Raw genomic sequence first — 26735 nt, forward strand, 5'->3', positions numbered from 1 at the left:
TTCATTGTCTAGAGACCATAACAAATTTTAATGTGCATTTACAGAGTAAACAGAGGGCTGAAAGGGGTCAAACCAGTGGAAATGAAGGTATGATTTACAAAATCCACACAGTACTGAATTACAAACTAAAAATTAATGATCTGTAAGAAGAGAAGAGAAGAGAAGAGAAGAGAAGAGAAGAGAAGAGAAGAGAAGAGAAGAGAAGAGAAGAGAAGAGAAGAGAAGAGAAGAGAAGAGAAGAGAAGAGAAGAGAAGAGAAGAGAAAGAAAAGAAAAGAAAAGAAAAGAAAAGAAAAGAAAAGAAAAGAAAAGAAAAGAAAAGAAAAGAAAAGAAAAGAAAAGAAAAGAAAAGAAAAGAAAAGAAAAGAAAAGAAAAGAAAAGAAAAGAAAAGAAAAGAAAAATGTTTACTGGTGGCACAACATATAGATAATATTAAAAACTGGCTTGCATGGGGACCAAAGTATGTCTACTTGGAAGTTATATCACAGAGACTGTAAGCAATTTACAGAATTTAAGTTAGTTTTGCATATACAGGAGTTGCAAAATTAGAGAAAACACACTGAAATATAGAACACACACACACAAAAAAAGATGTATATATATAAACCTCCACGCAGTCATCAGGGGTTGGCCTAAATCTGCAATTGCCACCATTGAACAAGAAAGGAATCAAAAAAAAAACCCACCACCACCACAAACAACAACAACAAAACAGTAGAAAAAAATAAAAAAGGGGGGTGGGGGAAGAGAATAACAAAAAAACAAACCAAATAAAAAGAATAAATCTAATTTATTTTACAAAAACAATGTCCTCTAGTCTGCTTAACTGCTTTGTAGAATATCTTTTCTCCTCTCTATTCCTCATGCAGGAAAAAAACAAAACCTATCCAAACCAACCAAACCAAGCAACAACAACAAAAAACAAGCAAGCAATCAAACCAACAAACAAAAACAAAACAAACAAACAAAAAAATGTTTTGCTTTTTTGGCAAAGTTTGTGAGCTTTTTTTTTTATTGGGTCAATGTTGAATCATTATGTTTTGTCTCAATAATTGGCCTCTGTTTGCTTCTAGGCTGGAACAGTTCTTTGTGAAACCAAATATCATCCATGGTTAATTCTAAAATACCGATGACTCGCAGACCAACCCCTGAGAAGTCAAGGATGAGGCTTCTCCTTGCCGAAAGAAAAAGAAACTAGGTCTTGCTGTTACAAAACATTTGATTACATCACACCAGTTCTCTTCAAATAAAAGATCAGTGATACGCCAAAGAAAATAAGATATATCAAGAAAACATGTGGTATCCTCTTCTTTTTATAATATTTATTTACTTATTTATTTATTTAGTATTTTTGTTTGTACTTCCTGAAGAAGGTGCTCCTTGTGTAGAGATTTAGAGTACATTGGGTGCAGAGTGGTGGTTGGAGGTTAGGGTCAACTTTGCTGTCCGCTCCGTGGATTTTACAGGCGATTTGCTCTTTGCTTTAAGAAGAGAAAGTGATATTGGAAAAAGTCAGCACTTTTAGATTAAAGCAAAGCACCCTTCACAAAGCCACAAACAAGAAGCAGGACAGAAAGTCCATGGCTTGTAGCTATCCTCGCACCTGCGGAAGAAGTTATAAGATATTCGCTCATCTTGCAGATTTCCAATGCTCCTTATAAGGCTGTTTTAAACATATACATTTATATATTTAATTAGCTCGCCAGGTTGGCTCTGGTGCCCATGAATGTCTTGGCATGCACTGCAAATAACAACACATACAAAGTATTTCAGTCCCAGGGAAGTTTTCTCTTTTGTTTTGCTTTTGTTTCTTGACTGTTTTTTTTTTTTTTTTTTTTTTTTTAAAAAAAAAAACCACAATGTTATCCAGTGGAACAATATACCAAGAACGCATCCAAACCCCTTCCACTTCAAAGCATTCTTTACAAAATCATTTCCAGCATCATATCATTGCCTACTAGCAAAAAAAAAAAAAAAAAAAAAAAAAAAAAAAAAAATGTCTAGTAGCTACAGAGTATTTCCTTGTAAAACAGAAGAGATACTGTGGGAATTTGTAAATTGTAAAATTTGTGGGAAAACAGATTTACAATGGGAAAACAGAATACTAAATATTTCAACTATTTATTTTGAGCAATAGAATTTTCTGTTTTTTTGTTTTTGTTTTTTTTTTTTTTTAGAAATCTATGAAAGCAATTGCCTATATTGTTTCTCAAAACATAGCTTTATATTTTAAGCATCTTATCAGAATAAAAACATTCAGAACTACATTAATTATGTTGAAATATTGGCACATGAAGAACATGGGGATTTAGATGTCTTACACATCAAGTCTCAATGATAACTTCCTATGATAAAAGGAAAAAAAAAAAAAAAAAAAAGAGAGAGAGAAATCCAGAATTTGAAACATATTATTTGAGGTGAAAATCATAAGTTTGATTTGGTTATGCCACAAATAAAATTCTTATTATAACAGGTTTAATACATGACTAATAGAATTTATTACTATGTTGTTTGTTTGAAAAAGATGAATGTTATCAATCATTACAGGCATCAATTCTATAATGAAGTGCTGATAGTGTTATAAGCAGTCCATACTACTGTTGGACTTTTCACAACTGATTGCTTTTAAAATAATTTAATCCTGTAAAAGATTCTTATGTGAATAATTCAATATTAAATTGAATACTGAATTCCATTGCAGCCCCAAAAAGCACATTTATCTTCTCATCAACAATATATACAATGAAAAAAAAGGAAAAAAGAAAAGAAAAGAAGAGAAAAGAAAAGAAAAGAAAAGAAAAGAAAAGAAAAGAAAAGAAAAGAAAAGAAAAGAAAAGAAAAGAAAAGAAAAGAAAAGAAAAGAAAAGAAAAGAAAAGAAAAGAAAAGAAAAGAAAAGAAAAAGAAAAAAAAAGACAACTGCTCATTTTTTTAAGTTTTCAGGCATTTATCAGTAAAATATTTTTCGATCTGCTAACTATGTTTATAACTGTAGCAAGAAGTATTTTGGCTTCTCCCTTTACTATTTTTTTTCCTTCAAAGGGGTATTTAAACCAAATCCCAGATCTGTGAACAGACCTTTCTTGTATTTATCATGTAAATATATGGTATGTCATGTAAACACATGGCATATAGTGTAGTAGTCATAGAAGACAGTCCTCTGTAACACACCCAAGAGTTTCTAAGTAACAGTAATATGTAAATTATCCACATTTGAACAGAACTTCAGAATGAATATTAACTTTTAAATAGAGCCATGTCACAAACACATAATTAACATTTTCCAAGAAGTCCAAGGGAAGTCTATGCTTAGTTAGGTATAAAAGGTAGACAAGAACAAACCTATTTTCCTCTTGCCTGTCTCTACAGTGCTACTGTCTACACTATGCTGGGTTTCTCAAATCACTTGTTTTGTATAAGGAACAAGCAAACAAACAAGAAAATTTGCTACAAGTTCTTCCAGTGGTTTGTTCTTGTACAGCTACTGTTTACAAGCTGGTATACAAGGGTCAGGTTTAATTTCTAGTTTTGGTTTTATCATGGAGTGGCTTTATTCTGTCTTTTATATAGGTATAAAATTTGTCATTTAACAGATTTTTATAGAAGATTTTCTTTCCCTAAGTAGGATAGCATAGTTACTGAACCTATTTTAGTGTTAGATTACTTCATATTATATTTAATTATTTTCACTTTTTTTTTTTTAATATCTTTTTGATTGAATTAGGGAAATATAATGCTAAAGACAATTCCAGGGATGTCTTTGGAGATTTTCTCTACATAACATTTATAAAGTGCAAATAAGGAAATAAGGATAAATACAAGAATTTCATGGAAATTTTAAAAGTTTTTTTTTTTTATTTAACAATTAATAGTATTACAATTTGAGATTTTTAAAACTGTAGTGTTAATTTTAAATCTGTAGCTTTAAAGGAAGAGAAACCTTAGAATAAAAAAATTGTTTGTCTTAAACTACTCATTGGCAGATAAGCAGCACCATAATATTTTCAGAAAAAAGCATTCTTTGATTTTTGTTTTGTTTTTCCTTTCCAGTATTACAATCCATAGGTCCAAAAATTAGGGGTCATATATTGCATGTACATTGTAAACTTTTTTATATAATGTTCAGTTACTGTATAAATAATGATCTCCCTCCAAATTATATCACATTCTGCAAGAATGTTCTTCTGTAAACTAGTTTGTTTATCTTGGGAGGAATTTAGGTTAAAGTACATGCAGTAAGTGCAAGATAAAGCAATAGAGAACATAGAGAAAATGTTGGGGTAATATTAACACAAATTCAGCTTCTAAGTGAAGAAAGGCTCTTAGGATTGCTGGAAATCATTTTAGGCATGTCTTTTGTACCGTGTCCTTTGTATGGTTTCAGGAACTGGTTAGTATATCCAAATGTCATATCAGAGAGGCATACACTGATTTTTAAATAGTTTCCAAAATGCTGCCAAATGCAAATGATATATTTTCAGTAATATCTCACCCTCAATAAAGTTGATTTGCAATCCACAGTGACAAATATGGTGGTTAGGTGAACTTTCATCTTTTCCATGATGCTTTAAGAAATACAACTGTAGTTTAAACATACCAAGGCTTGACTTTTTTTTTTTTTTTCAGTAGATACATAAATTATCTTAATTTCTTCTTTCATGAGCTCAAGAATCACTTTAGATTTTGGAAGAGCAAAAGTTGTAAATAATATGGCATTTTAAATATACATTTAATACATATATACATATGTTATATATATATATATATATACACAAAATATACATTTTCAAACAGAGTTTTGTTGCATTATTTTTAGACTTAAGTCAGAAGAAAGCTAGAGATCTAAATCCAAATGTCTCAAAAATATGGAATATCCAAATTTGGACTTTTCATAAAGATCTGTGTCTGGTGTACTTTTCTGAGTGGCACTTAAATAGTATCACTGGAAGTGTGAGGAGTAGTATAAGTAAAACACTGTTGATCTTGTTGTGGATTTGCTAAATCAGTTGCTCATTTCCCTGTTATTTCTAACATCATCTTCTAATTAACATAATAACAGTTAAAATAGATTTTATTGCAGGTCAAGAGTAGTGGGCAAAGCTGGACTAAAATTATGTTACCCTCAAAGACAATAACCCAGAGGAATAATGGTAGTATGAATGCATATTTTATTTCTGCAATGTTGGTTGAGCTCTACCTGATGTGTGGGTCAGGGTTTCCCACATTTTGGCCTATCAGCCATTGGGATCCAGTTAAATTATAGTTGAGAGTAGTGAATCCCTACGTGTTTTTTTTGTTGTTGTTGTTTTGTTTTGTATTCTGTCACTGACACACATCAAGAAGAGCTCATGAAACATTTGCCCTTCTGTAAACAAATGCTGCTTTGCCAAAGGCATACTATCATGAGATATGGCTCTGTTCAATATTACAAGAGTAATTCATGCCATTAAACTCTTTGAACTTGTGATTTATTCTAATATGTCTTTTAGTTAAATGCCAGGAAAACAGAGAGAAGAGAACAATAGCAATAAATAATTGTGAGCTTATTGTTCAAATTAATAAAATAATCTCTGTCACAAATGTTGAAGCACATTTTGTAGTTCATAGTGTATGGACCAAATGATGGAGCATCAATTTTGTCCAGTTAATGAAATAAATTTTAGAGCATCTAAGTATAAAACATCGCATATCAGCTGAAGTTATAAATTGCTAGTTAGCCCTAACTGATCAAAAAGCTTGCTATTCACTGCATGCCTGAATGAATATAGTCCTTGAATTACTATATATCCTTGCTTTCGCTAGGATATTGATCAGACAAAGTTTGTATAAAAATATATGGGATTTTATGAACCAGGCAGAGAAAAGCTAATATTGGCTTCATGATTTTCCTCATTTATTTTTCACATCTGGACAAAACAGAAATTTTTAAGTTAAGCAGCTGCTTCAGGCCCTACAGTTTTAGAATCCTCTATTTGTAAAATCACCGAGTACACTTCATCATGTTGGGTGTGAAGCAGTTTACATCTGCAAGGATTGAAATGTAGCAAGTTTGGCATACCTTTTGCTTGCTGAGACCTGTAAAGTCACTGGGGTTTAATAGCCTACAGCATTCTTACCCTCAGGACCTAATTCCTCAATAAATGAATAAGTAAATACATTCTTGCAGGTTCACTTACAATGAGTGTATTACATAAATACTAGAGTGAATATGTGAGTTCAAAAACACTGCTTCAATTTTTTAATAAGCATGTACATTTAAATGAGGGTATCTTTCAGTTTTCTTTAAGCAGTAAGCCACTGATCACAAGGGAAGAATAATGTTTGAGTACAGTCCTGTTTTCGTGCTGACCAGTACAGGGAAAATACAGCCAGTCACACAGAAGTCTGTTCTAGATTCTTTATATCTATTACATGATGACAAATTATCTCTGTATATATATTGGGAAGTGGGCGAGTGTGTGTGTGTCCTTTTTCATTGTCTTGAATACCAGCAGGGCTACTGGCTTCTGAAATCAAATATATGTTAAAATATTGTCAGCTTCATTTTTTATTTTTTTTTTCCAACAGGATATTTTGCTGACATCTGCCATTTTGAAGTGCATGGTTTTCTGTTTTGCAACAATCACATTTGCTATATATACTGTTATATTTGAAACAGCCTTCTTGTCAATCCTAGTTCAAACAAATTGAAATCATAATTTAGCATGATTTCCATTTAAAATATGTAAGAGTTACTGCCTTAATTTTATTGTGGAAATTCATTAATCATTAAATTTATTGGAAGGTATTTGCATTTTTATGTCAAAAAAAAAAAAAAAAAGTGGGTGAAAACAGTTGTTTCAGAAATTTTATTTGAATGTTTCACAGAGATTTGAAATAGATTCTTTCTTTCTGTCCCATCAATTGTTACTTTTTTATTATTATTATTTATTATTATTATTATTCTGTACAGCAGAAATAACCATTAACTATAGTTCTCCTGTATGGCTAGAATATATACCCAATCTGGGGAAGATAATTTCCCTTCAACAAATGTAAGGTCTACCTTTCATTCCTCAGGGGAACTACTTCTCATATTTATTTCAAGGATCAATCACTTGTGTTTGATTTTGAGGAAGTGATCAATAAAAGTGATAGCCATTATGTTCAAGCCTCCTAATGTAGACATTTTCTTCCAGTACAGCTTTTCCCATTAGCTATACAGTAGTCAGATTTCTATCAACATAAAAGAGTCTGAATTGCCCATCACTGTCTTGGGTGAGTGTACCACACCATGATGGGCAAATAACTTCATCTTAAATATCAGAAAAAATGTATCTGATTTTCTGTTTTTGTTTGATTGTTTGTTTTTGTTGTTGTTTTTTTTTGTTTTGTTTTTAGAATTTTGGAATAAAATTACTGCTTCCAACTGGTGGGACTTCAGAAATTGATGGGAATTTGGAATGGGCTATGTATTACATTTCCATGAAGCCTACTTAGACTTTGCAGACAGTGTGTAGCTCTGTTCATTTCCATATCACTGATCTTTTCTGTCTGTGTTACCCAGGGAGTAGGTGAGGGAGAGGGCTGGGATCCCTAGCTAGATTACTGTTCCCTAGCTTTCTGTAAGTGAGATGACCAGGCAAATGGAGGTTTTCAGTACTGTCCGAGGTCAAAAGAAAATGAGAATTTTCCAACCCTGAGCAGAGGAGAGAACTCTGACAGAGATTTATGCCACAATAACTCCTGCAGCTCTTTCTGGGCTGGGACAGGTCACAGCCTTGAATTCACTTCCAGTTATATCTAAAGCCATGTTCTAATTCAAACTTGTGATGAAATACTTGGAAGAGGAAAAACCTGAGGAGACTTCAAACATTGGTGGCATGTTGTAAAATGATACATGGCTTAAGGCAGTTGTCTAGAACAAGTCATAATAAATCTATGGAAGGGCAATTGTTATCAATATTAAGTAAGAAAGACAGATTAATGTAACTATTCATGAGCTCTGCAATTACATAATGCCAAGATGGCCAGAAGTGCAATTATGGGTATGCTGGTGTGAACTTTCATGGGATTTTACATTTAGACTGTTTTCTACATCTTTCCTTGCATCAACCCATACCCAAGTCAAAAATTAAGTCTTGTTCTTCCTCTGCAACCTATCTGAGGGTCATAGTTTTCTTTTTAATTCTTCAGACAGTGCTTTTGTTCATTATTCATTCTTTAACCCTTAACTACTACCAAGGCTCCTAATTAGGGCATCATTCACTGTGAAGAAGCTAAAATGACCTCTAATGTAATTCTTAAAATGAAAGATGAGAATGATATCATCAAAATGATCTGACCATGTCATCCTTTTAACTTGAGCAGACACTAGGGAGGGGGTAAGTTCCCTATATATAGCTGAAGTGGCAGGTGATCAACATTTGTAGATTTTCATACCATTCTGGTGAGAATAGTGTAAAAATAACTGCTGAGTTTGAACACATTTTCTTCAGGAAGATGTGTAATTGGCTTATTCCACCTCTAGGGTAATTTTTGCTCTCTCTCATCTCCTTTATCCTGTCATTTACAATTATCATTTCCATCAGTGCATTTCCTTCTCTTTTAATAGTGTAACTTGGTTTAAATTGCATTAATATGTAGCTCAGAAGAAAAAAAATATTTTAGTTACTAGCAGGGTAGAGTGTGTCAGAGTCAAAATGATCTTTGAACCTAACACACAACTTTAAGTTTTAGTTATGCAAATTCTTTCTTCTAGCATCTTAAACATTTTTAGTGACCTCACTTTTCATGTGTTCAGCCAATGATATAGTGAGTCCTTCTTGTCTCTGAAGTATTTAGAAGATGTACAAATATAACTAGTTCCACTACTAGGCATTTACTATACTGTTAAAAAGTTTTTTTTGTCTTATACTAGAACTTCCCCAAGTGATTTCTTGTTCCGAGGAGAATGACATTCTCTGTATCTGGGGCTTTCAGTCAGAAATCTTCACACATTACCAATTTCATCCTAATTCTCTTCCTACTTTTATTTAGTGTGTCTGAGCCTGAAATTATCTCTCTCTTTTTTTTTTTTTTATTTTTATTTTTATTTTTTTTTCCTATATTGGCTGCCTCTTCACATGTATAAGTAATACATTGACTTCAGCTGTTTCATTTTTAGTGAGATAGTGGTTTTAGGGAAAGGGGTTGCTTGTACATAATAGGTGAAACACCACTGTTAGCTACAGCATGGGGCACCTTTATCCCTCGTTTTATTCCTGAAAAACATGGATATATAAATCTCAAGTTTTTTTTTTTTTTTAAATATGAGACAGAAAAACATGTAAACTGATACATTTATATTAACTTGTGTGAAATGGTTGATTCCAAAGTAAATGCAGATTTTTTCTGACTGACTTATAGTATCCCATCCTCATCCCTTAACCTGCATATAGCTATGCTCCGCCCTAAATGAAGGTAGTAACTTCACTTGCTAATTAAAATTTTTCTTGAATTGACTGTTGTTAGCAACCACCTTCTACTCTTTTAGCTAAAGCTGGCTCTAGCATGCTTTGCTCAGAATTTTTGTAATATACATAAATGTGTGTATACTTGATATATGCATCATTGTAACTAAACAGAGACATTTCTGAAAGATACTATTAAGTTGCAGTAAAAAAAGATTTATTTGAAAAATATATATATATATAATTGAACTCATCTTTCTCCTCCTGCTTTTTGCACCCTGTTCATCCTTTTATCTATCAGGAAAAAAAATAAAATAAAATAAAATAAATGCGGTGATAGTTAATATTACTCTATCTTCTTCAACAGTACTGTCATACCAAAAAGCACATACAAGAAGGGTTATTATAACACAGACAGAAGGAAAATTGTCATTCTTTGTAAACATTTCAGCATGAGATATTCAATCCCTTTGCTCACTTTTTACAACTGACATGTCTTAGGCTTATGTTTGACTTACAGTCAGCCTGATTTCTTTCTATTTATATCATTTACATAAGAGTTATTTTCATGGAACTCACCTAAGTTCCCCTTTATCTGTACTCATCTGACTGGATGAGTCTGTCTTCCTCTGTCTGACTCCTAGATTCTAAGTGTTTTGAGGCAGGGACCATTCTTCTAATCCTTTGTTTGCCTGGTGGATAATGCACTTGTTATAGAGATTAGAACAATGACTGATTAACAAAACATCCCTCTGTCTAAGGACTATGACTCACGAGCTCTTAATGGCTTTAGCTGGAGCAGTTTAAGATGTTAGTGCCTCCATCTATCTACCTCCCCATTTTATGGAAATTAAACCCCCAACAGAAGGAGTAACAGGAGCAAACCCCATGCCATCTCTTTATCTACCTTAATTTAATAAACTGATGCTTTAGTTTATCATCTGTTGTAGTCCAGTGACTTCATTCAATGTTCAGTGCTGTGAATTAAGACAGCTAAGGAGCTGACACATATTTTCTTCTGTTTGCCAAGGTTTGTGGCAACAACTTCTGATCTGCACAAGACAGAGACTTTGGGGTGACATTTTAAATTGTAAGAGCAAATCAAAAGGTACAACTCAAAGCCTTCACCCTTCCTGTTCCTTTGATACAAATAAATAATAATAATAAAATAAAATGTCTATCACCCCTACAGCCAGTGTAGTAGTTTAAAAATGGTGGATCACTAGAATGTATTTTGAAGGATCTGTGTGAAATCCTGCATCAATTCCATCTTATTCACATTCTAAATTGCTGTTTGTTTGTTTGTTGTTGTTTGTTTGTTTCTCAGATATTTTTTAACATTCTGAGGTGTGCGTTAAGTCATAAATATAAAATGTCATTCCTTTTTGTTGTAAGATTTTTCAGGTGTAAAATGATCACTGATCAGTACATATTGTATGCATGTGAAGAATTGAACTGGACACTAATACAGGTCTTTGAGCTGTTATTTTGACAGAGCTCTGGACAGGCACAGTGCTGTGTAGCCATATTCTCCAACAGTATTGTATACTATAAATCTGTATTCTAATAAAGGGCTTTGAACCATCTGAATGTCTAGTTTACTGTGAGACCTACTGTAAGTTCTTGGCTTCATTTGATCACTGATGAAATATCTAACTCTTCTTTTCACTTGCACAGGATGAAATGGAGAAAATAGATAGACTATAGCCATATAGTCATGTTTAAAAGGGGTTTTCTTCTTCTTCCTCTTCCCCATTTTCTTGGGAGATGCAGCTCCCTTGCAAGGGCTTCAGTTGGGTGGCCAAAAACCTCCCTCTGTGTTACTGACAACAGTAGAAGCTGAGTGAATAACACCAGTAGAAATAGGACTGGAAGCAGAAGTAGCATTCTGATTTGTTATATATATATATGTTGCTGTTGATGCAAAAACAGACCCTATGTGCAAAGGGCTAGGAATACCATCTGTGGCAGTTAACATTCCCTTTTTTATTCTTTTCAACACACTAGGCAGTTTTATTCCAAGATGGAAGCATTTGTAAGTAGGTGGGGCAACAAACTTCAGTGAGGTGGATGAGACTGTAACAACCACACAGACAGAATAGCAAGCTGGACTGCCAAATGGTATGATGGCAACTTCCTTGTGATAAGGTAAAATTAAGGTTTTGGAGCAGAGTCTTCTCTTTACAAGACCAGAAATCTTCATCAGCTTCTCTTCAAATGACATCTGGTTTTATCATCAGCAATGCAGGATTAATTGTTCCTGTAACTGTGAAGAAGCTTATGTGTCTGGAATATCTATATCATGAATTGTTTATTCAAACTGAAAATTCCCGTTCAGAGAATAAGAAAATACTAAGAGCACTGAGCTTTCAAGATAGCCTGGGGAAAAAAAAAAAAAAAGTGCAACAAAAGCCACCACCAGGAACATCTTGCCACTCCCTAAATTTGAATAAGGTGAAAAAAAACAGTTTTTAGGTATAAACTTCTGGATAAAGCTTGGATTCTTCTTATAATTTATTCTCACTCTAGGAGTGGGGGAGAATTCATCCTCATTCTTATGCTTGAGCCAAATTTTTTGCTATTGTAAATGAATTCCATTCTTTCATCATTCATCCATTCAAACCAGCAGAAAATTCTAGCCATTCTTTTAAATTATCATAGTGATATTACTTATAAGTGATGCAAAGGATTTTCATAATGAAGTAGTGCACCATACACAAGAAGCTTCCTGCTCATCAAAATAAATAAATAAATAAATAAATTGTCCTCTGCTTTGCTGTATATGTGTCAAGTAACAAATGAGTTGTGTTCTGAAGCAAGGAAATCCCATCAGTTATGTCAAGAGCAGGCCCTGTCACATATGCTGCAATCTCTGATGACCCAGTGTGAGCTGCCTGATTGTGTAGCAATGAAAAAGAATTTGAGTGAGCTGACAAGCAACTTATAAACAGCTTCTTTTTTTTTCTTCCTCTTTTCTTCCTCTCAACATCTCTGCCTCTCTCTAAATATCTTTCTTTCCTAATTGTGTGGCCCATCTGCAATCTTTATTGTATCTAACTACCAACTAAAGTTATATCACACAAGTAGAATAGAATGAGTGTCATTCTGCTTCTCAGGGAACTCATGTGGTGTTCCATACCAGACCTTTATGTACTAGTTTTGTTCTGTAGGTAAGTCTGAAGGGTTAATTTTTAAATAGCTAAAAGAAAAGAAGAGATGTAAGTACATACATAGCAATAGCATATTGAATGCCTAATATTTCTGTAATGTTACTAAAAGAACAGGAAAGATCGTAGTATACAGTTGTGTAGATAACTATAGAGATAGAAAAAATGGTGAAATGATTGTTTGTTTGTTTGTTTGTTTGTTTTTCTTGTTTGTTCGTTTGTTTTTTGTTTTTTTTTTGGGGGGGGTTGGTTTGGTTTGGTTTGAATTTTGTATGTGTGTGTGTTTTGTTGTTTGTTTGTTTGTTTTTTAACTTTGTTTATTTAACTCTTGCCATGTTTGTCCTTGTTGTTTCTGGGCTGACTTCATGGGAGACAAATACACTCAAAGACAATTTTGCATGTCGTCATGCATATAACCTGTGAGTTATCTGGAAAATCAACTCTTCAGCACTAGTCCAGGTTATGTCTGAGTATCAAAAAAGGAAATCTGCCATGGAGTCCCCTTTCCTGTAGTAGGCTGTTTCTAATCTGTCATTATTTGTTTTCTCAAATTCTCTGCTACCTCTGCTTGTGATTATCTAAGATTATTTCATGTTTCATTACAAACACAATCATTTTTACAGATATACGTATTACACAGGAGACACATTTAAGGTCAGAATCCATGAAGATCTAAGCAAATCTGAGATGACACTAATTTTATTCTAGGGTTCAGTATCGGTGTTTAACCATGGGCATAACTAAGAGTGCAAATAATCTCCCTGATTTCAAAGAGGATATGTTTGAAACTAAGTATACCCAGTACTGTCTGGCATGAGCATATGGTACTGAACAACTGCTAAAACCCTTAGTACAATAAAATGAACATTTTTGTTTGGGGAGTTCTTTCTCTTCTCAGTTCCTGAACATTTGTTTCTGTAAGAGAAATAGAATGGAATAGAAAAGTGGCAGTGACATGGTGTCAGCAATTGGCAATGGCAATGAGGGATTGTTATAAAAAGTATTTACTATTTTGCATGATTTATGGCATCTATTTTTAACTTGCAACAGGAGTTAGAATACTTCTAACTCCTGTTAGAACTTCTAACTCCTGTTAGAAGTTAGAATACTTCTCTGAAGATACTTACAATTTCAAGGTCAACATCTAACTGCCTACTAGGGTTACATTAATTAACATGGTTATAATTTATTTAGTTATTTCAGAGAAACTAAAAACAAGCAGAGTAATTTCATTTCAGGAAAAGAGAACTAAACGCAAATTAAAAGTAAAAATAGAGACTGCAATGTATACAAATCTAAAATGGGATAGTCCTTGCATCATCATCATGAAAGAATTTCTGAGAACTTCTGCTCATAAAGGTTTAGAACAAGAACAAAAACCTCATTTGACTTTTGCTTTCACGTAGTCCTAAGAAAACAGAAACTTGACTTTTACTGTGCAATGATCACAACAGCTAGTGTTTCTGGAAAAAAGCAGCCTCAAAAGCTAGTCTCTTCTGCAATGAAGTAAGTAGTAATGTTGGCTGTCACCTTGATGGAAGCTAGAACAGACCTACATTTCACCCCTTAGCTTTAAAAAGAGATGTAAAGGAAAAAAAAAAAAAAAAAAAGAAAAGAAAAGAAAAAAGAAAACTTGGTATATCTCAGAAGATTTCAAATTAGACATTAAATTTGTTTTTAATGGGTAGTTAATAAAAGATTCCTGCACTCTGTAGATAAAAATGGAGGCTGGAAGGAATGTCGTCTGTTTATCAGTATCAACAGACTCAAGAAATAGGTTTTTATCCTCTTCTCTTGTATTCAAATCTGATGATCAGTTTCTCAGCATGATTTACGATGCCAAGAACCCAGGTAATTCTGTCTTAGGTAAGGACCTTCTTCTCCTTTGAGCTCCTTTTCCAGTCACTTATTGCAATTCTGCCATCACAGGAATGGTTTTGGCATGTAGTTCAGTCAGCAGTTGAAATTTCTACTTCAGGAAAGAACAAAAGGTTGCAAGATATCTGCAAAGTCTGTATGTAAGCAGTGAGAAAATGGGTCTAATGTCATTTCTTCATTTGTAGTTACTCCCTCATGAGTTCTGTCAGCCTAATCTTCATGAATCTGAAAAGCAACTAATGGCTTTGAGTGGCTTGACAAAACATGGCAGAACAAAAATAGTTTGGGGGATATATACATTCTCAGCACCTCAAATTTCACAGCCCTTTGTGTTGCTACAAATGTTGAGTGACTTGAATATGGCTAGCAGAGTTCATCTTGATTCATATCCATGAAAGACTGAGTTTTGGTGCCAACTAGTTAGCTGGCTTTTGACGGAATACTTTCCAGCTCTTGGAGCCCAGTTAGTTGCAACATTGCCTAGAGTTACAAGGCCCTGTGATAGCTGTACTTCTACCTGTCTAATATACTTTGTTATGAATTATGCAGGAAAAAATAAAAGTCTGTCAGTCCACCTACACGGGACATTTTCTGGATATATGCAGATTAGTCTGTCAAATTCCTCAGATTCCTGTTATGTTGTGATGGCTTACTTCATTTACTGTAGCCCATGAATATGAAATGAAAGGGTCAAGCACCGTTAACTTTGTCTTTTGCTCTCCCAACATTTTATTTTTTTTTACTTTGAAGTAGATGTTGAATGCTTTTCAGTGTATGACCTGAAGACTGTCTGTGAGATGTTCTCTTTAGCTCTTTCTTTCTATACTACATCTCTATTACTCTAACAATAATAATTATTTTTAAACTCACATAGCATTTTTCAAAGCAGAATAAAATACTGAATGAACCTCATACCACATCAGTTTGTTAACACTGGCTATATAAACCCCTCACAGATTTTTACAGATATGCTTATATTTGAGTAAAAAGGGAGGGTAGCAGAAACATCTGCTCAGCTGGAAAATGCTGGTATTCGGCAGAAACATCTGCTCAGATGTGGAAAACTGATAGTTTGAAATGGCAGTGACTGTCAGCTGTTTTTCTAGGGCTACATATTAAACATCTATTGCTAAGAAATAGCTGGAATTCTGCAGTATGCTTCAGGAGGGAAGGAGTTAAGTAGAGTGCTACCTACCTTTCCAAAATAAATGTTAGGGGCAAAATATTTGTATGATTGGAGCCAGTTTTTCTTACACTGGTAGCTGAGTTCTTAAGAAGTGGTTGAATAGTTTTCCCAATAATTTCACAGTGTCACATTCTCCTCTGTTGTTAAAGTATTTTGCTTTACAATATCATGTCTGTGAACATGGCAGTAAAATTTATTGCTTGCTGAAAACTATATATTGTCTCTCTAACACTGGAGAATATTTGATAGTAGTAGTACTTATTTGAATATTAGTAGTACTTTTCAAACAGTATTGCTGAAGTCAATGTATTAGCATGAATAAACATATCTCAGTCAACTTTTAGGTTTTTCAAACACAAACATCGGGTTAATAGTGATAAATTTCTGTTCAACTACATTTCTGTGTTGTAGGTTGGATAGATGCATCATTTACATGTAATGTAATCATGCCATAATGTGTTTGTAGCATTTTTTTGAAGAAGAGAGGAATTTCTCATTTGACAGTATAAAGAGATTGTGTTGATTAGACGTCATAAAGGTTATTCTTTCTTGTCTTTTCCTGTTTTTCTGAGGTCTCACAACTACAGTCTCGCACTCAGCTGAACTTGCTTCTTGACATTGCATACAGATATTCCTCCTCTCCCCATCCCACCACCCCATCACCTTGTGCTGTTTTTGTGGGTATTTCTATCTGTGTAGAATGAGTGTAAAATGGGGAGAAAATAAAAATTACACCATAGCTAGAAAATCAGACCAACATATTCTAAAAATAAAAATAATAATGATAAAATAATAATAATAAAAAAAGATAAATTTTGGTTCACAAAAGTTGAACTGATGTTCATCAAAAATATCACCGGCAATTACTTTGTAGTAAGTGACCATTAAATTGAATTAAGCCTAATATGGATTCCTGATATGTCCTGTTTCTTCAGTAGATAAGTTTCACCTCTGATGAATACACTGTTAATCTGTGCTACATCATAAAACAAATGAAGTAATAAATCAAATTGTATTTTAATGTTTTTAATTTTTAAATCATATATGATTGGGATTGACTGTACTTGTTCTATAATAATATTTGCTCAAGGAAAAAAAAATAGAGATTTTTTTTCCTCAGTTTATTTTATGAGATCTTTTCCAGGTAATGGCTTACTAGCTCTCAAATAACCAATGTCCACTAATTTTGTGATACATTTTTAAGAACAGACAATATTATATATTCAATTATATATCTGAGGTGGATCAGCTGTTGTGAGCATGCTTTCGCCCCACTGCAGTATAATCCGTCTATACAATTCATAAACTTGTGACTATTTTAACTACTTTCACATAGAACTGAACAAAAAGCAGTGTTTAAATTTTATGGACAATCCTGCTACTTTGAAATGCATGACTCCAATGGTAAGTAATCACTATATGTATTTCTATGAAAGAAAAGTCTGTAGTATAGTGATGACTTTAAATTTATTGAAATATTTCTTTTCTTCTAACAGCTCAAACATTGTTTTGGGAGAACTAAAAAAATTGAAAGTGTCTCCATTCCAGGGAAAGGGAACTAAATGTAAGTTTTAAATAAATCAATCAATAAATGTTCACAGAGGTAAAATTGTGGTAGTATGTGCATCATCTTTTCTAGTACCAATAATAGTTTTCATATGAATAACAAGATTTTTTTCATTCTGTAAAGGAAGTGTATTTTCTTTATCAAAATGTTTTCCTAAGATCATGCCTGTGAAGTGAAAGTGCTTTCACAATAGCTGTACTATGAAATTTGTTGTATTCCCGGTTTTGTTTTTGATGGCATAGTGTTTGGTAGCAGTAAAATGATGCATCAAAACAAAAAAAAATTAGTATTCGTTCCTTATTTTACACAAGGTTGTGGTCTCCTGCCTTGTTAAACTGGACCCTCAGTATATAAAGAAGTAACCCAGAAACCCTTAAAGTTGCATAGATTATTTTCCAGAAAAATTTTGGTAATTTACAACATCTAAATTATTTATCTTGTATATCTCTCTATTGCTATCCTAAAGTAGTCAAGAGTTTCACTTCCTGTACATTCATGTACCTTTACATAACTGTAGAATTTACTGTATTCATGTACTTTGAATGTTGACTAAATTGATGAAATTTACTTAACTGTAGAATTTACTAGATTTACTAAATTCAGTGATAATCGATATAGGTTATTTGTACAGTATGATAAAAAATCTCCCAAACAAAATGTGTCAAATTACATGTGACAGACAATTGAGGCATTAACATTTTAGTGCTTGATTCAAAGCATATGGCCAAGCTTCCAGAGATGACAAACCTGCATTTTCTGACAAACCTACATTCTTTCTAAAGCCTCCACAACAGAAAAATGACAAGAAGTATCTAAGGTCTGCTTAGATTTAGGAATCTAGTTCATTTTGAAAATAGAACTGACTAATTTTAGAAAATATTAGAGGTATATAAGTTAGGTGACTGGCCTAAATCACTCTAGGAATAAAGACTTCTAGATAGGTATTTTATTTCATTTATCATGCACAGGCATCGTTAAAATGAGGTAAGTCATTCACTGACATGCTCCTCTCTCCATTCACAACAGGGAAAGCTAAGTCTTGATTAGAGACTTAACCTTAGATGAATGAGTAGAGGTGAACTCTACTTATAGGAATGTAATGTTTTTTGTTTCTTCTTCCCAGAAGCTGATTTTTCAGCTTTTAAGAACTAAGGAGATAACAGGAGAGATAGGGTCAGAAAGATGGGGGAATAAATGAGCACCAGAATCTTCCTAGTCAGGAGGTCAGGTAAACCTTCCTGTTTACCTCACTGAGTTAGTCTCCTTTTACATGCTGGTAAGCAATCAAGTGAAATACTCAAAATGCTTTACCATACCTGATTGTGGACTTTGTTTGGGGATTTTGGCTGCTGCTTCAGGGCTGGAAGTGGCACGTACACGCTGATTGGCAGAGTTATGGATGCTACTTGGAACAGCTGCTGAGATGTTTTTGCGAGGTTTCATGTCTTGCAACCACATTGGAGATGCCTCAAAGGCCTGCATTCGCCGAGAGTGGCTGTTAGCATTGACTTTGAGAAATGCCTGGGCCTTGTATTCCTGAAGGTCTCCATAGTTGGCATCGGTCACCCTGCACTCATACAAGCCTTCATCCTTTTTCCTCACTTTTGAAATCTGCAGCTTGTGGGAGATGTCATTCCCTTGTACTTTCACTGTCTGCAAATTTTCCAGGAAAACAAAACAAAACAAAACAGAAAAACATGGCATCAGCTATTATTCTTTCTCTGGGAAGACTCTACTGATGTAGAGCCTGTCCAGAGATCATGTGCCAAGTTAACCAGTGGTGTAATTGTGCTTACTGCAGGGAAGTTACAACTAGGATAAGTTTGATTACTTATATCTAGGATAACTGGGATAACAATAAGATAACAATAGGATAGATAACAATACTGATATCTTCTTTTCAAAACTGTTTAGATGGTTTACTCTGAAAAGTTAATTGGCCTCAGACAAATAAAGCAAATTACCATGTTCATTCCAATTAACTACTTCAAGCTTTCTTTTACAAACATAATATCTGTTCACTTTTTTGGTTAAAACTTTCCAGTTAGTTGGCTATATTAAATAATACAGCTTTTGAACTACTGTATTAACAATTTTGTTGGAGATGCTTGCCAATATTTAAACTTCTTCAATAATTATTTATTAGATTAGCCTGTAATCTTCACTATATTGAAATTGCATATTTGACATTCAGTTTGACTCCAGGCATGTCCAAACCTTGGGAATTTTTGGTTTATTAGCCATAATAAGATATCTTGTGTTGGGCAGTTTCTTTTGTCTCATTTATTTAAGTGTGTACTTATTAGAGGTCATATGTCATTTCTGTGACTTAACAATAGAAAGCAGCACATATTCAGGATAATTTTTATTTTCTTCAGCTAAAATCAGACTACTGATTTATCTGTAATTGCTTTTAATATCTGAGAATAATATAATATATTTTTGTCTCACATATTTAAAACATGTCTGAGCAAATTATGCATCTAGAAATGTCTGATAGACATTAAGACATTAAGAAAAGTAACACAAATACTTTTCCATAAATTCATCACTTCAGGTAATTTATATTTAATTATTTGGCTAATAATTTCTGTATTGATTAATATCTGCTGTCCCATAGAAAAACAGTTAAAGGGGATTCAGTGGGGCAGAGAACTACATTACTTCCACCCACCATTTAAACATGGATGCAATAGTTACCTGGTGTCATATCAGTGATGGGCATTGAGGAAACATCAGGGTAATTAATATATGGTGGATCTCAGAAATGGGGAGCTGTCAGATTGAAATGAGGCATGTGTTCTTTGTGATTATTTAAAACATTGTTTCTGATAGTACGGCATACTATAGTCACTAGTGTTGGCATAGTTCTTTTTCTTCCTGCTTGTTAAATGGAAGACAAATACTTATGAATATGCTTTAAGGTAAAGATGGACCTTACAGCCTGTTGTAGAGTTTCCAGATCTGATTTTATTCTTGGCAATCTGAACTGAAAGCATAGATTGCTTACTTTCAGGCATAACATATGCAATATCAATTAAACAGAAAGTGTTGGGTAGTTATTTAAACCACATTTAATAATAATAATATTTAATAATAATAAATTTTCTACTGAATAGCTCATATTCAGCAAAAGGATTAAAGAAGTTTCATATGCACCATATGGATGGAAAGAGAATCTGTGGGTCATATTTTGTCTCAATTTGCCCTCATGCAATATCTGCAAAGTTAACAGAGTTGCACAATTAGAGAACAGAATATGTTTTGGGGTTTGAATTTGAAATTTAGAAGTTATTTAATTTAAAACAATAGAAGTAGTGTATTTCAGCACAGTTTAAAAACCCATTACACATATTTTTGCATTTTTTTCAAGAAGATATTTTCCTTTAGTATTAATGGGTATTCTTTGTACACCAGAAAGAAGGAAAGAAAAAAGGAGGGAAGGAGGGAAGGAGGGAAGGAGGGAAGGAAGGAAAGAAGAAAGGAAGGAAGGAAGGAGGGAAGAAGGAAGAGAGGAAGGGAGGGAGGGAGGGATGAAGGGAGGGAGAAAGGGAGGGAGGGAAGGAAGGAAGAAAAGCTACATTTCTATCATGTATTTAGACTGTGAACTAATGGTGATTTAAAAAAAAAAAAAAAAAATGAAAAATATATTATGCAAGCTTTTAAAAACATTTAATAAATACCCCACCATAGATTATTATTGTACATAATGAAAGAGTTTTTCAATTTGAAAGACAGGTCAAGCTTTACAGTCCATAATATGTCAAAGACATATAGATTGCTATGTGCATTTTGAGTATGCTGATATCAATGAAGAATAAATTGGCTGCTATCATAATGTCTAGTAGAGTACAATCCAGAGGCCACATGTGGATTTCATTTGTAAGATGGCCTATAAATGTAGCTGAAGATATAGTATATACCTGCACTTAAACCTGACATAATTACTGAGGTTAATTTTTCATAGACATGGAAAAGGAAAAAAAAAGTGAAGGATTTAATGGAAATGACTTGCTTCTGTTGCTGTTTTAAGTTTGGCTGGTAGTTATAGTCTTTAATGCAGCTAAAAGGCAGTCCCTCAGAGATTTTGCCTGAGAAAAAGAAAACTCCACTGGGCTCTTAAGAAGTATTTATGTTGCAGCATCTGCTGAATGTCAGTGACTTTCCACTGCAGTGAGCATGACCCCACCACTGTACATATCTTGGGATGTTAAAGAAAGAGTGTCTGAGCTCTACTGGGGTCAGGGGCCATAGCTCTGCCTGACTTGTGATATGGGTGTGTTGAAGTGCAATTCGTTCTTCCCCTGGACAAGGGCTGGAACAATGCTGCTCATAATTTTATCTCATTTGACAATTTTCATTTAATCTCAGAATTACAGGTAGTTAACTCTGGTGTCAAAACCCCACTTCCGTCAGAAAGAAATTTAGCAGCAAGACCTCTCTTTCAGAGATTACTCCCAATGGGGAGCTTTGTTGCTTGGACTGAGCTTTTTTTTTTTTTTTTTTTTTCTTTTTTTTTTTTTCTGCCAGTGAGTATGACGCTAGGAAAGCACACATTTAAACACTGAAGGAAAGTGCAGTTTCGGGGCCAGATTTCAGCCTTGAAAGCTCTTTAGGACTGCTAAGGCACACTCGACAGTTACTCAGGGCAATTGGAAGCAAGTACAAGGACGGTCACGGGCTGTCTGCTTCACATGGCAGAAACAGAGGTTCTACCAAAGCTCTACCACCCGGATCGTCTCTTGCTGATGTCTTCATGCCCGCTGTCCGCAGGGGTTTCACCGTGGGTGAAGGCTCCGCGCCCGGGTGTGCTCTGGGTTAGGAACATCCCGGCCACCGGGCTGGGGAGCTGCCCGCGCCGTGGGGGCGCCACTTACGCTTATCTTCGTGCCGTCGTTCTCCAGGTCCCGCTCGGGCAAGAGCTCCACCTGCAGGGAAAGGAGCGCCGCCGTAGCTCGCCGGCCCTCGCACCGGGGAGCAGCGCGCCGCGTCTGCCACCTGCGGGCCGCGGCGGGCAGAGCCCGGCCTCCGCCTCCTCAGCCTCAGCCTCCGCCTCCGCCGGGGCTGAGACCCGCCGTGCGACACCGGCACCGCTCGAGCCGGAGTCTTGTCGGGGCCCCCAGGTGGCGATGGAGGTGGACGCGGCTCCCTCTGCCCCTCTCGGAAGGCTGAAAGTGAGCCGTAGTATGGATTTTTTTTTTTAATTAATTTATTTATTTTTGGCTTGAACGGGGAATTGGCTTCTCCCCCAGCACCACCACCCCCCTCAAAAAAAAAAAAAAAAAAAAAAAAAAAAAAAAAAAAAAAAGCGTGTGCCCTCCTCTGGCAGCTGCATGCCGAGTTAGGGTTGCCAGCTCGATTGCACCAGCTGTAAATAGGAGAGCTATGTAGGATCTTGCCATCTGGGAAATAAAAATTCCCACAAGGAGCAGTTTCTGAACAGCTGGTTTCCAAAGGGAAAATGAGAGACAGGAGAGGAAAGGAAAAAAAAAAAAAAAAAAAAAAAAGATTTAAAAAAATAGTAATAATAAAATATAATAAAAAGATAAGAAGATAAAAACAGACTTTGGAAATTAATGTGGTTTCGTGAACATCCCTAGCTGCTTCCTGAAAGTGACAAGCACCAAATGCGCCATCTCTTGAGGTGGACATTTTTCTCTGCAGGTTCTTGCACTATTATTTCACAGCTGAAATTAAGACCCTGGTGAGATCCAGAACCTCCCTTTGCTTCATCCCCCTTTCTCTGCCTCCCATTCCACCCCCTCTTCTGTGGTGTACCCAGGTGGTTTGGGGACCCCAAGGCAAAGGACCAGTACCTGAGTGCCTGTCACCTCAGCTCCAACCTCTGGGTCCTCAGCTGCACGCAGAAACCACCACTGGATTTCAAGATACACTGAAGCGGAGCCACTTTGGAAAGCACAAGACATCTCCACATTCTGTCCTTCAGTGGCCGTGACATTTCGCGGAAACTCAGTGAATTTTGCTGCAAAACAAATGTGTGGTGTGTTGGGATCCTGTTATCTGCACATTTAATTCTCTCTTTGTGTTGTCTTTCTCTTATTCCCTATTCCCTTATTTCCCTATTCATTTCTTCGTTGTCCTTTCCTCATTCCCTCTCTTTTCTGATTTTCCAGTTTCCCCACACATCTTCCTGGTCTTTCTAAACCCCAGGTATGCATTTTCTCCCTTATGTACAAATCCACTTTCCTTGCAGTCTCATGGCAAATGTTAGAGACCCCACTGCTTGCTCCCATGGGCTACTAAAGTTTCATTTAATTAGGTCCAAATACCCTTGGGCAGTATGCAGTATTTCTCCAAACACACTGAGGGATTTTGTTCAAGAACAGTTTGGAACAGGAAAAAGCATATGAGGCTGATTTATTGTGTTTTGTAGAGCTGAACTGGAAATGTGTAAATAGTCAAACCTTCCACAGCTGCCTGGAGCGGCTACTGGAATGGGCGCTCTTCTTAGGAGTGGGTTGTGACCACTTTTTTATTAAAGTGCCTATTTCAAAGGCTTTACCTGAGTTACTTACTCTTTCTGAGAGTCTCTGCTTGCATAATCAGACCACGAACAACACATCTTCTAATTCTCAGTACAGGCATGCACTTTCTAGAACTAACCTTCACCTTTGTATCGCAGTCCTTTGACAAACAGGATTTGCTCAAAGGATTTGCTATATACCACTGCTAGGTTTAAAAACTAATTCTGATGGACATAGTCCAGGGCAACAACATTTCTTTAAGTTTCAGTCTTGACTTTTCTCTTATCCTATCACATATTTCACTTTAAAATCGTGGAACATAATGAAATATGATAGTCAAGTGAGGGAGGACTACAATCAAACAGTGTAATAAATGAGATATGTTTCAAGAAGAGGGAATCTGGGGAAGAGCCTGCAACGTTGCTTTCTGTTATACATTGTTACAGATTGACTAGAGCATATTATGATGCAAAGGAGATATTGCCAGTGCTTCCTCCCCTCTTTCTGTGTCTCTATCCAATCTTCCTAGCTAACCTGGAATTGGTGGGATAATTTAGGAATTTGGGCAAACAGCTTTACTTCCCCCCTCCCCCCCCCTTTCTCTCCCTCCGTTTGTGCTTGTCAACAGCTACTCGGCAATACTACTAGCTTTTTATTTCACTGTGCCCTTCCTGTGCTGTCGTCCAGTCGTGTCCCCCCCCTCCCGCCCCCCAATCACCGCCTGCTAATCCCCCAGTTAAACCGGCAATAGGGCTTTGCATTTTGCGTATTCGGGGCTCGTAAGTTTTGGTCTTTTTTTGTTTGCCTCCTCCCCCCTACCTCGTCCTTGTGTGTCCACCCTCCCCAGCCCCCTGCCCCCGGTCAAGGGTCGTGAGCGCTGCGGGGAGGCGAGGGGGAATACCGCCACCGCGCAGCCCCGCAAAGCCCCGTAGGGCTGCAGGCGGGGGTCGGGGGGCGGCGGGCAGGGGGCGGCCCCCCCGGGAGCTGTCCGTGGTGCTGACAGCGGCGCCGCAGCCCTGGCGGTCCCAAACAACCGGCTCCTGCGGCGCCGGGGCTGCTTGAAATGCAAGGCGCGCCTTTCGGCGAGGAGGGGGGGAAAGGCGACGGGGAACGGGTTGTTGGTGGTGGTGGTGCGTGTGGGGAGGAAGGTCTTCAAAGAAGTCGATTTTATCTTTTTGCCCCCCACACCCCCTTATTTTTTTCAGAATTACACAGTCACCAAATGGAAATGAAGGTCTGACTCCTAAGATAATAGGAAAGGAAAGGGGATGCAGTGAAAAAGTCTGCAATATTTTAAGGGAGGCAGTAGATTTAGTCATCCGGTACTTGGTCTGAATGCAATAATTATGCATGCACGGATAGGTGTTTATTATATGCAGGCATGCATATACACAGACATACAAAACCCAAACACATATACATCCATTCACCATCACCCCTTTACTCTTTTGCAAGGTGCAAAAAAAAAAATTTACTTCTTCCCAATCAAGTTAAAGAAGATTATTTTATTACCACTTCGGGGAAACTTCTCGTTACTGTTCCTATTTAAAGATGGTTTTAAAAATAAATTTAAACCTGATACTTGGTGTCTTCATCTCCTATCCACTGTAGTTGTTTTCCTTCTTTTTATCCTTTTTTTTTCCTCTATCCCCAATTCTGTTCTCACTATGTTATAGCATGAAAACACACACACAGGCATATGACAATAAGCAATCTTACCTTGGGTAGAAAGTCCTTGTTGAATATACATAACTGAAAAAAAAAAGATTCCAACATAAGCTAGAAAGATCCCCATCATTCCAAGACGAAGAAGAAGTCACATCAGGGTAACAAAAGCCAAAGGATCCTTCAAAAAAAGGAAGAATTTTTATATGAGTGTGTTTATGTATCTCTAAACATATGAACAGAAAGAGACTTAAAAATGTTACAAAAAGGCTCTGTATTGTAGCCCTAGCTGCGACACTGGCAGCATTCTGCTACTCAGTGAAGTCTTTTTCTTTGGGAAGAGCAAGTATTGCAATACAGTGAGGTTTAGATGAGCTGTCTCAGGCGCTGTGTTGCTTGAAGTCCAGATTCAGTCTAAAAAAAAAAAAAAAAAAAACGTTGAAAAGTGGGTATCAGCTGCCTTCCGTGCCTTTTTTCAGCTACCTGGCAGCTTTGTCCAACGTCAGCTCCTGCTGCTCAGGATGGCGTGATGATTGCCCTCCCTACACACTGATCCGGCTTGGGAAGAGGGGAGTGGGGAATGGCCGGGGGTGGGGGGTGGGTGTGTGAGAGGGGGAGAGAAGTCTACTGTGCTTGTATTGCTTCAACTTTTTCCTCTAATGGCTGCGATGATGCCTTTAACCCTTCCTTCTCTCTCTGTTCTCTCACCTCTCTCTACCTGTTCTGATTTCTACTGGCTTAGATGCTGGCGTAAAGCTGCTTTTTTTTTTTTTTTTTTTTTTTTTTCATGGTGTACAGCTTGTGATTGTAGAGAGAGCAAGGAGCCTCTATTGCCTCTATTGTACTGATGTAATCTTCCGTCTTACATCCCAAACCACTCAGTGGCTAAGAGGGCAATGCAGTGGTTTGATTTTTGGTGAGTTAAGCTGTTTCTGTTTTCTCCCTTTCCTTTCCCTCTCACAGGGTTTGGGGGGAAAATAGTTATTCAGTTAATCTGCACTTGCTACTGCCTGCACCAAATAACTATGCTTTTACCATCTTACATAAAAGTGATGTGTTTTTTTTTGTTTGTTTGTTTGGTTTTTTTTTGTTTTGTTTTTTGTTTTTTTTTTCAAAGGCACGTCAAGAAGATGGCACTTAGAATGTCCTTAGGATACATGTATTTATGTAGATTTCTATGGAAAATAATACTGAGCCAGATAAAAATGTATTTTCATATTCAATATATTACTTACAGTAATATATGTTTACAGCATAGAATGTGTTTGCAATGTATTAAAGAATCTTTCTCTTGAAATGAATATTTCCCCATCTCTTGCCTGTTTTCTGCTTATGTATATTAACACTGTTGAGACAAG

General features: G+C 35.9%; 1 protein-coding gene and 1 long non-coding RNA gene across 5 annotated transcripts in view; one reads left to right on the forward strand and one right to left on the reverse strand.

Moving 5' to 3' along the window:
• VSTM2A (V-set and transmembrane domain containing 2A) lies at positions 1–25990 on the reverse strand. 4 transcript variants are annotated; one of them, XM_072034909.1, is made up of 6 exons: positions 25861–25990; positions 25432–25558; positions 23044–23210; positions 22105–22155; positions 18544–18880; positions 1–1481 (listed from the first exon to the last, which is right to left on the reverse strand). In XM_072034909.1, exons 2-6 carry the CDS (start codon positions 25508–25510, stop codon positions 1393–1395), a joined length of 723 nt encoding a protein of 240 aa, XP_071891010.1. In that variant the 5' UTR covers positions 25511–25558; positions 25861–25990; the 3' UTR covers positions 1–1392. The 4 variants fall into 4 exon arrangements, with proteins under 4 accessions (XP_071891010.1, XP_071891011.1, XP_005019104.1 ...); XM_072034910.1 differs by lacking the exon at positions 25861–25990 and adding an exon at positions 25736–25801; XM_005019047.6 differs by lacking the exon at positions 25861–25990 and having other exon boundaries at positions 1465–1603; positions 25432–25848.
• LOC140001913 (uncharacterized) overlaps positions 25988–26735 on the forward strand; it is a 32734-nt gene continuing 31986 nt past the window's right edge. The window contains exon 1 of the long non-coding RNA XR_011807693.1: positions 25988–26293. This is a non-coding gene — a long non-coding RNA (uncharacterized lncRNA). The remainder of the gene's footprint in view (positions 26294–26735) is intronic.

The sequence above is a fragment of the Anas platyrhynchos genome, chromosome 2 (assembly GCF_047663525.1).
Source record: "Anas platyrhynchos isolate ZD024472 breed Pekin duck chromosome 2, IASCAAS_PekinDuck_T2T, whole genome shotgun sequence".
NCBI classification, from domain to species: domain Eukaryota; kingdom Metazoa; phylum Chordata; class Aves; order Anseriformes; family Anatidae; genus Anas; species Anas platyrhynchos.

Coding starts and splice junctions, on each gene's coding strand:
- VSTM2A (XM_072034909.1), bottom strand. CDS start 25,510: ATGATGGGGATCTTTCTAGCTTATGTTGGAATCTTTTTTTTTTCAGTT. Junction 23,211..25,431: donor ACAAGGACTTTCTACCCAAG/GTAAGATTGCTT, acceptor TTTGTTTTGCAG/CAAAATTCACTGAGTTTCCG. Junction 22,156..23,043: donor CTGAGGTGACAGGCACTCAG/GTACTGGTCCTT, acceptor CTTTCCCTGCAG/GTGGAGCTCTTGCCCGAGCG.